The 10,047-nt window shown below is 42.4% G+C and overlaps 1 protein-coding gene and 2 non-coding genes across 3 annotated transcripts; all 3 read right to left on the bottom strand.

The window, feature by feature from the left end:
- Positions 1 to 567: 567 nt before the first annotated feature.
- Positions 568 to 9,646, bottom strand: RPS3 (ribosomal protein S3). The gene is made up of 7 exons (XM_069070860.1): positions 9,532 to 9,646; positions 6,380 to 6,510; positions 5,297 to 5,390; positions 4,672 to 4,766; positions 3,712 to 3,899; positions 3,121 to 3,317; positions 568 to 642 (listed from the first exon to the last, which is right to left on the bottom strand). The coding sequence occupies exons 1-6, from the start codon at positions 9,559 to 9,561 to the stop codon at positions 3,124 to 3,126; spliced, it is 732 nt and encodes a 243-aa protein (XP_068926961.1). The 5' UTR covers positions 9,562 to 9,646; the 3' UTR covers positions 568 to 642; positions 3,121 to 3,123.
- On the bottom strand, positions 3,417 to 3,562 carry LOC138148415 (small nucleolar RNA SNORD15). The gene has a single exon (XR_011165051.1). It is a non-coding gene; the product is annotated as a small nucleolar RNA SNORD15 (small nucleolar RNA).
- LOC138148416 (small nucleolar RNA SNORD15) lies at positions 6,584 to 6,729 on the bottom strand. The gene has a single exon (XR_011165052.1). It is a non-coding gene; the product is annotated as a small nucleolar RNA SNORD15 (small nucleolar RNA).
- Positions 9,647 to 10,047: the final 401 nt, after the last annotated feature.

Raw genomic sequence — 10,047 nt, 5'->3', positions numbered from 1 at the left:
ATTTACCTGGAAAGGCTTATATGAACTGATGCTGAGTAAGAAGAGTTAGAACCAGGAGAAATTTGTACACAATTACAGACACAACGTATGTGTGATGACCAACTTTGATAGACTGGACTCTTCTCAGCAATGCAGTGATATAAGTCAATCCCAAAAGACTCATGATGGAGAGAAATGTGTGCATCCAGAGAAAGAACTAAGTTTATATCCAGATATAAGTGAAATACCTGAACTTTTCCCTTTTCTTGTTTGGTTTTATGTCCTCTTAACCATTTTTCATTCCATCTGACATCAGTCTATATAATCTGATTAATGTATAATGTGAAAGTATTTACAGATCCTATACTTGACTATATGCCGCCATGGGGGGAGGGGAGAGAGGGGGACAAAATATGAAACTCAAGGAATTGTGGAATTGAATCTTGTAAACTTAAACAAATTAATTTTAAAAATAAAGAAAATTAAAAATGTCTAAAAGTTGAAAATATGGGACAAGGTGTTATGGATGAATTTGCTATTTTCTTATTGGTAATCTGCCCACCTTAAAAAAAAATGCAATAACCAGTGTTTGTTTTACAAAAGATTTTATTAAAGATCTTTACAGAAGAGCTTCGGGCACACCATTCCAGGTGTCACAGAGTCCTTGAAACCAAAATAAGACAAAAGTTAGATCAAAGCAGCAACCATAAAGTCTAGAAGTTGGTGTTATCTTTGGATATGAGAGGTGAGGGAGAAGGAAAAGCCTGTTTACCAATTTCTGATCTCCACATCTCTCAAATCTGTGCCCTCCATTTCCACTGTTATCACTGTATCAGGTCCTCATTACCATCACCCTGGACTAGTCTCCCCACCACCAAAATAATTTATGCATAAATCTAGTCACATCACTAGTCTGCTCAAGCTTCAGAGGTTTCCTATTGCCTACCAGATCAAATTCAAATTCTTTTGCTTGGTATTCAAAACTTTCCACCATCCTACCTTCAAATATGCACCTCTAACTCACATTTTTCCCTCTGTGCCCAGAACCAGATCTGTACTATTACTGCCTTGACTATAGCTCTTCATGTCTACAATGTTACCCCACCTCCCACTTTTATCTGAATTCCCAGGCATCCTTTAAAGGCACACTCAAAAGCTTTATCATATACAAAACCTTGAAAATTCAAGATCCCAGGGGGTGGCTAGGTGGCACCTAGTTAGGAGGACCTGAGTTCAAATCCGGCCTCAGACACTTAACACTTACTAGCCATGTGACTTTAGTCAAGTCACTCAACCCCAACTGCCCTGCAAAAAAAAAAAAAATCAAGATCCCCCTCATATAGAAACCTACCATCTTGTACCACACATGGCACTACTTTTTCCACTTATGTATTAGTGTTTGTCTCAATGCCCCCACACTACTAGACAGCAAGCTACATGAAGGCAGACTTAAGGTCCAGTACTTACAGGCACCCTCACTCTGTGTCCCCCTACCTATCTTGAACTAGCTTACTTATATCATCTCTCCAAGATATTCAAATCAATTTAATCCTCTTTACCAATGTCCCAGTGGCCATTTCTTAAACCCGATTAACATCTGGTCAAGTTATCTACTTAGCCCTTTACTCCACCTTCACACTTAGCCCCTGATGGGAGGCAGGGAGGGACTATTATCTTTTTTATAGATGCAGAAACTGAGGCAGAGGGGAAAAGAGTTGCTCAAATTTGTAATAAAGGGCTCAAGAGCACCTGAATTAGAACCTCCTAGATCAGTATTCTCTCTGTTCTAGGAGGAGAAAACATGAAATTAATAAATTCTAAGTGAATTCTAATTCTAAAGAAAATCTGGGCTAGACCATCATGTCAGTCAATCTTATCTTCTGGCAGGGGTGGGATGGTGGACCTGATCCTCTAAATCTGGACCATGTCACGGAAGTACTATTGAGTATTCAAGTTCCTCTGGGGAAGCAAGGAACAAAATGGCCTGAAAGTTAGAGGGAACCTAGATAAAGCTAGTTTCAACTCTCTAGAAAGGGTGATTCACTCAAAGCCATACAGTGAGTCAATAGAACTGGGGGGCTTGAAACCAGGTGTTCTGGTTCAGAGGTCTTTCCATATACCAGGCTACCTCTCTCAAATTTCTGAAGGGCTAGGAGTAGACATATTTTGTATAGCTCCAAAGAACTAGGACAACTGGCTGAAAATGAAAAGAAAACAGAGTGCTTTCAATTAACATTTATTGTTTATATATGCAAGGCAGAGACAAGTAAAAGGTGACAGCAAAGTTTCCAATATAGTGTGGTTAAGAGACATACATACAAATATCTACTGATACAGACAGAACAAGGTAAGGTACGAAGACAGGTTTATTGAAGGTTTCATTGAAAGATATTAAAAGATTTCCACTGGTGGGGTAGGAAAGAGTCCACCACAACAGCTTGAGCAAAAGCAGAAGGAAAAAGGAGGAAAACTAGACACAGTGATAGTTCACTCTGACCTGAATGAGATGAGATCTGGGCTCCATTTCAGAGCTTCCAAACAGAAGTGCCCCCAAATGACAGCCACTCACTCACTCGTTGGCAGTTAAGAGTGTTATCACTAGACATGCAAACAGAAGCAGGACAGCAAAGCAAGTTGAGCAAGTCACTTCCTCTCAGGCCATTTCCTGCTCTATAAACTGGGTGACCTCTCAGGTCTCCTGGCCCTACCATTCCATGTTCTATGGTCCCTTTTCAAGCCTCTGACACTTTTATCATCCAACAAAACTACAAGCTGCATTTCTGAGAAGTCACGCTTCAGTCTCTAGCCCAGTATTAAGAGCTGAGACACTTCAATTTCCCAGAGCCTCAGATGGACTAAGCCCTTACCCGGCCTCCTTCCCAGGACTATGGTGTGGATAGTAAGGCAATGGACATAAATCCATTTGGAAAAGTTGTGATACTTTTCAGTGGGTGTATCAGGTAAAATGACCTCTTGGGTCCCTGGCAACTAAGAAATATTCCACGGGAAAAGGCCCCAGGCAGAACAAGCCTCTGAGGACTGATAGGCAATAAATAGGTACACACACTCACCACTTTAAAAAAAAATACAAACCAATTGCTAGCTAACTGCTTCCACCCAAATGCAGTTCTACAGACTGACCTGTTAGGCAGTGGGCACTGGCTGGGGCATAGCTGGTTGCTCTGCCTTCCCACTCTTCTGCTCTGAGATGGGGGTGGTAGGAAGAATCTCATCCTTGGGCTCTACGATGCTCACATGGTCGGGCAGGGGCTTCTTAGGGCCAATCTTGCCACTTGGGTCCCAGGGCAACATGATTTTGACTTTAATTCCCAATACACCTGAATGGCACCAAGGTTAAATATGAAGTGGCTTCACTTAACGTTTCTTGAGACAAAGATCTGACAGAATCTAGTAACTTAATAAAAAGCTCTTTGGCCCCTTCTCAGACAAATGCCTCTAGATCAACCAAAGACAAGACACTTTTGCAAAGGCCCCCACATACAATGACACAAAACATGCCAATGCCAGGGGACTCAGAGCAGGATGTGTCCTTTCTGACTCGTCATCTTTGTCATCACTGAAGGGGATTCCAGCAGCCTTCTGGGTACTTCAAAGTCTTGGGTGCTGATCCAGGCTCCCAACCCAGCCACTTCCCTTCCTGAATTCACTTTCTTAGGGCATAAGCTATCTGTGGCAACACCAAGTTGCACCCAAGTTTTTGCAGCGGCTCACCCTGTCTGAGGAGGACATGGCGCACAGCTGTGTCGACGTAGTAGTTGACAGGGTCTCCACTGTGGATCATCAGGCCATCCACAAACTTCATGGACTTGGCCCTCTGGCCTCTGAGCTTACCAGACACCACTACTTCACATCCCTTTGCTCCACTCTCCATAATGAAGCGGAGGACACCATAGCAGGCCCTTTATGGGCAGAGGAAAAAGAAGAAAAAAAATATAGTCATTTAACAATACACTATTTGTGGGGAGTGGAGGGAGATGTTAAGAGAACCTCATACTTCTGTTTCAACTCAACAAAACATTTGTTTTCGTAGTTATAAGACCCAATCAGCATTAAGGAAGGGAAGTCTCAGCCCAGCTGTGACTCCCCCATTAAGATAAAATGCTTAAGACTAATCAGCTAATCCCAAGAAATAACTCCTAAACTATACCACTAATGCTGGAAGAAATCGTATGTTTTTCTGGCCCCCTACTGGCACAATTTGCAGATGAAAAAAAACTGAGGTACAGAAAAGCAATTTACCTAAGGGTACAGAGCTGGTAAATAGCAGACTAAAATAGTCTTTTAGGCACCTGCCTTGCCAAGTAGCCTCCAGACAATTGATTAATATCGAATGATGGATAGAACACACTTTTGATAAGGGCAAAGACTAGCACTATAGTATAATGACTTGCCACTGCATCATACCAGAAGATCCCAGGCATGAGGTCCTAAAGACCATAATCCTCAACTACCATCCCTTCTCCAAGGACTGGCTTGAATTTTTCTAGCCATGGAATTTTATAAACTCTTACTGAGGCAAGATGGAGTCCAGCTAGATAATGCTCAAGATAACAGCAGCTGATTAAATCAAAGGTCCTCAAAGAAATATTAGTTCCCTAGGTTAGGAATTTTGCTCACAATAGCCCTGAGTCAGGTTGTACAAATTAAGTCCTAATGGCCTGAGAAACTTACCTACGAACAGCAAGGCCTCCCAGGAGCTTGTACCGCAAGGACTCAGCCTGGGCAATAGCACAGAGACCTCTGGTGGCCACCTTCTCAGCATACAGCTTTAAAAGAACAAAAACAATGATCCAAAATGCAAATCTTGTTGAGGCTCAACATATGACAAGATTCTTCTGTTCCTGTTTGTGATGTCTATAGAATTATATGTCATAATATTTTCAAAAGTTCAATTAAATATTAAACCAGAAATGTCCATAAACTAAAATACACACCCACCCAGGGCTACCGTTCTGCTTGGCTTCCAAAGATCAAAAACAAAACAACAAAATTAACTGGCAAATTCCATATTCCCTCTAGGAATAAGGAACTAAGCTTTGTAAGGAACCTCATTGTATGGAGCTTCAACAGGCCAAGACCTTCAAGGTAATTTCCAGACCTCAGTCTTAATTTGGCCAACAGAAGTCACAAAGAATCAACCTACCCCTTCCTTTCATATTATTTATTTGAAGACATTCAGTCCTGTGTCCCAAACAAAGCTCTTCTCCAAGAACAGCAGCTGCATTTCCCTCCTTTGTTTCACCAGATGATGAGACTGTATCAGTGAGGATTAGAACTTCCCTCAAAGGCCACTTACCTCTACACTGCCTTCGGGGAAGCCAAACCTCTTCTGAACTACAGCTGTCAGTTCACGAATCCGGCGACCCTTCTCCCCAAGGACATTCTGAGTCCTAAAAGTGGAGGTAAATGTGATCACTGGAAGGAGCAATCATGGATCAGTTTGGCAGCTCTCAAACGCCTAAGAAAAGCTTTTATTTTATTTGGCCCAGGAGAATGTGGGTTGAAAGTAAAAGGGAAAGTAAGAAACAAAAGCTGAACCAATAGCCTGGCTTGTCTTCAGAGAGAATTCCCAATTACTGGCAGTGTTCAGAGATCTTTTCAGGAACATCACAGAAGAGATAAATTCATATGCAGGATTTCTGAAGTCCCCTTTACCTTTAACTTTCTATTATAAAGTGTGTCTTGAGTCATTTTTAAGCTTTAATACCTTAAAGCTAAACTAAGACTTCTGGAGGGAGTGAAGGCTGACTTTGTGCATTCACACACAAGACATCATTCATTGTGATGTCAAGAATGAAGACTGAACACAGGATACCTCACGTGTTTTAAGTTTTAGTAACTAAACTGACTTCTGGGGATACCCTGTACATCTTTGCCCCAGAGCACCTTCACTCGAAGCCCTCACACTTTTCTAGGTATGCAGGGAAATTTACTCTATAGAATCTTCACATTCAAGGTCTATGTATCTACGACATTATAGCATAACAGCAGAGATGAAAACATTAATTCCTAATCATTATACCTTGTTGCCATCTACTCAATCATATGGCTAGTGAGTGTCCAAACCAAGACATGAACACAGGGCTCACTGCTTAGAAAAAAAAATCCTAGTTAAGTCAAATCCATCCTACTATAATAGTAAAACTAGCTTGTATGGCCTATAGCACACTACAACTTAAAGGTTAAATTAGCTATCAGGGATGAAAAACTTAAAAATATCTGCTAGGAAGAACAAGTCCATTTAAAAAGATAAACTATAATGATAGTCTTGTAAATGAAATGAGTCTTGTTTTTAACACCAAATTTCAGCTGGTACCCAGTTCAACACACAGCTGGCAGATATGAACCTCCCTCCACTGAGTGCTCAAAGGCTTATTACCTGGTGGCCAAGATGATGATTTCTGTCCTGGTTGGGGTAACTCGAACCTCCACCCCAGAATAGCCATCCTCAGCCAGCTCTCTGGTGAGAAACTCATTCAGCTCAGCTTTGAAGATGCCATCAGCAACAAACTGAAAATAAAAGAAAGAGCCTATATTGGTATAAAGCCCTGTTAGTTTTCTGTCTGATTTAAGTGTTATCAACCCTTCTCAGACAAATGCCTCTAGGTCTTCTTTAGGAAGTTACTTTGAGCCAGGAGTCTGAATTCTGGTCTGCAGAACGCAGCAGAGTAGAGCACCTGAACAAAGAGTCCACCTCCTGTCAGACTCGTCATCGAATCTTCATTGAAGGGTTTTTCTAACAGCTGCATTTGTGGCGGTTTTAACATTTACAAAGTGCTTGACAAATATTGTATGTGGTCCTCACAACAAACCTCTGAGGCAGGTGTATTACTACCCCAACTCTGTCTGGTCAGGGCCAAAGAACACAAAGTCTGCTGCCTGCCTAACTGGCTAAATGTACTGCACACACCACCAGATCTAAAAGGGGTCAGCAAGTCGAAAGCTAAAATAAAAGGCCAGACTATTCTGTCTAACCCTCACATTTCAGAGAAGTAAACTAAAGTACAGAGGGAAAGTGACTTCCCTTCAGTTAATCTTATTGTCAGTTAGGTGTAGGACCCAGATTACCTGACTTCCAATTCAAATTCCCAACTCCCCTATACCAAACTGATCCTCAAATTTCAGGCTTCAGCTCAGTAGCCACTGAGCAAGAACTGTGCAAAGCCTCATGATAAAACTGCTGTAGGGAGAGCCAAAAGTAACTAGGCCTAGTCTCTGACCTGATGGAGCTTACTACCATCCTATACAATGCTGGTTACAAAGATTCAGTTACAATATCGCTATTAACAATGATAATTTAGAAGTTAAAATTCTCTTCTTTTTAAGAGTATGTTTATCATGAATTTTACAGATAAGGATGTTAAATCAAAAAATTTTCTGTCATTAAATTTGATATATGATCTACCACTAAACTATTTCTCTCCCTTCTACAAATCATACTCACTAAACTGAAACCTCTTTCAGTTAGAGTAAGCACTTATCAGGAACAATTAAGATCCTTTCAATGTGCTATTATTGGGGAAGAACTCTGGGTGGGGTTGATTTCACTGAGGTTGTTGAGTGTGTCCAACTCTAAGTGACCTCATTTGAGGTTTTCTTGGTAAAGACACTGCAATGGCTTTCCATTGCTTTCTCCAGCTCATTTTACAGATGAGAAACTGAAGCAAACAGGGTTAAGTGACTTGCCCAGGGTCCCATGGCTAGGGTCTAAGGCCACATTTGAACTCAGGAAGATGAGTCTTCCTGACTTGAGGCACTGGCACTTGATCCACACTTTGCTGCTAATTTGAGATAGGGAACAGCAAATTTGATAAAACACATCTTGGTTGTTAAGCAAGTACTAAACTACAGGTTAAGCGGTGCCATTGCTCTGGATACTCAGCAATCTTCACAGTCCCAGGAAAATGACAGTGTCTTACTAAACCTCCCACCCTACTCCACCCCACCAAAACCCTGGGCAATAGTTACTCTCCCCAATATCCACTAGCCTACCTTCTTTTGATCCACTTAAGCATCAACAGAAGTGAGGATTCTAAAAGAGGGAAGGGCTTCTGAATCTTAAACACCTGGAGTCTCCCACCCTGAAAGTAAGTTAGTAGCTATGACTCTGGATAACTTCATTTTACCTTTTCAGTGGCTGTTTCTTCATCTGTAGAAAGGAACAGTAAGTACTTATACCACCTACCTTGCCTCACCTACATGAAGCATTTTTACAAGCAATGAAGGATGTAAGTCACTGCCCTAGATGTAAATTACTGTTTAATCTTACACACCAAAACCCTAGTCTGATGCAGGACCTAAATAATTGGATTAAATGCTAGATCTTCAGTCTGGAAAACCTGAATCCCTATCTAGTCTCCGACACTTACTAGCAGTGTGATCCTGGGAAAAGTCACTTAACCTGCCTGCCTCAGTTTCCTTATATGTAAAATGGGAACAATAATAATAGCACCTCTTCCCAGGGTTCTTGGGAAGATAAAATGAAATATCTGCAGACTTGAAAGCACTATATACATGCTAGTTATTATTATAATTATGTAATTAGGATATATAATATTACATATAATATTGCATATTATATATTGTAATCAACCTTTAGTGATCACATACCAATTCTTTTTTCTTTTAAAAGAAGAGCTAACCAACAAGAAAAACCTGTCTTATGGTTAAGTGTTTGGCACTTTACCACTTGCAAAATGAATGAGAATAAGAACTCTGCTCCCTACCTCACCAAGGAGGTGGGGAAAGACAAAATGTATCCCTTATATCTTCAAGTGGCTCAGTGCCTGGCATACAGTAAGCGCTTACTAAGTGCCTGTTGACTGGTCTTCAGGTACATACAATTGTCAACTACTTCCTATTACAATTTGAAGGTGTAGGACGGCGCCTAATCAAAAAAGGGCAGGCAATCAAACAAGGCTTAGCAATTGGCCGTGGCTGGAACATCGCAGACGCCCGATAAATGAACGCTCCATCACTGACAGATGGACTCTTTCTTTTAAACACTCATTGCCCTCGGGAAGAGTATTTAAGCATCCTGGAGTTCCTTCCTTCCAGGCTCTCCGTCTTAAAAGGGGCCAATTAGTGATTGTTGCGGAGGAGAAAATTAAGGCCCGGAACCGAGTTGGCCTGGAACGCACCGGCCTGAGCTGGGCATCCCTGCCTCCTGGATCCCGGGCCTGGGCCGCTACCGCTCAGCACGACTCAGCCCAGGCCGCCTAGACCACCCTTTGCTTCTGCCCTCGGCCTCCCCTTCCCCGGCTGCTCTTTGGTACAATCCACGCCCAGTGCCCCTCACCTCCAACCTCGGCCCTGGCCGTCGTGGGCTCGCCCGGACCCACTACCGGAGCCCCAGGAGGAACATGGAGTCAGCTACGGCAGGAGCTTCAATCCGCCGCCATCCTCCCCTGCCGAGGCTCCTTGAGAGGGCCAAACATGCCCAGGACCTGGGGCCAGACCGCCGTTCCTTCTTGGGCACCCCATGCGACCCCGCAATCCCTCCCCGGCTGCCAGTAATTCCTAGGGCCTCACCTTCCTCTTCTTGGAGATCTGCACCGCCATCTTGCACCGACAGGAAAGGGAGAGCCAGACAGAGGAAGTGACTATTAAGCCGAGGGGGGAGGAGAATCAGTCACAGCGCAAGCGCAAAGCTCAGCGGCCGGGAAGCCTTTGTTAATTTCCCAGCGCAGGCACTTATGGGAAATGTAGTTTTTCTGGAAGAGAACCCTGGAAAGAGAAGGACAGATGAAGAAGACTCAATTAATCCACAAATAAAGCCAATAAGCATTTGTTAAATGACCAATATGTGCCAGGCAATGCCCTCAAAGAACTCACTTTCTTAATGGGTGAGACAACATATAAATAACTGTCACTTCTACTTCGAATGTATGTTCTAAAAAAAAAACTTTATAAAAGACATATAGAAAATAAATCATAGATAATCGCTAGTGAGGAGGCACTGGCATTTGCAGGGGTATGTTGAAAAGTTTAACAGCCAGCTCTCTGAGAAGCACAGCATATTTTTAAGTTTAATCTGCATTAATAGCA

This window comes from Petaurus breviceps, unplaced genomic scaffold (assembly GCF_028583685.1).
Source record: "Petaurus breviceps papuanus isolate PSGF00001 unplaced genomic scaffold, PetGlider_PUasm1.0 90823, whole genome shotgun sequence".
NCBI classification, from domain to species: Eukaryota; Metazoa; Chordata; class Mammalia; order Diprotodontia; family Petauridae; genus Petaurus; species Petaurus breviceps.
The sequence above is the reverse complement of the archived record's forward strand: the minus strand, read 5'-3'. Positions and strand labels throughout refer to the sequence as shown.

What these genes read in the sequence shown, in the direction of transcription:
- RPS3 (XM_069070860.1), bottom strand. Translation starts at nt 9,561, where the DNA reads ATGGCGGTGCAGATCTCCAAGAAGAGGAAG. An exon ending in ATCATCATCTTGGCCACCAG is followed by an intron (nt 5,391 to 6,379) that starts GTAATAAGCCTT and finishes CTCCACTTTTAG; the next exon opens with GACTCAGAATGTCCTTGGGG. An exon ending in GGAGGCCTTGCTGTTCGTAG is followed by an intron (nt 3,900 to 4,671) that starts GTAAGTTTCTCA and finishes CTGCCCATAAAG; the next exon opens with GGCCTGCTATGGTGTCCTCC.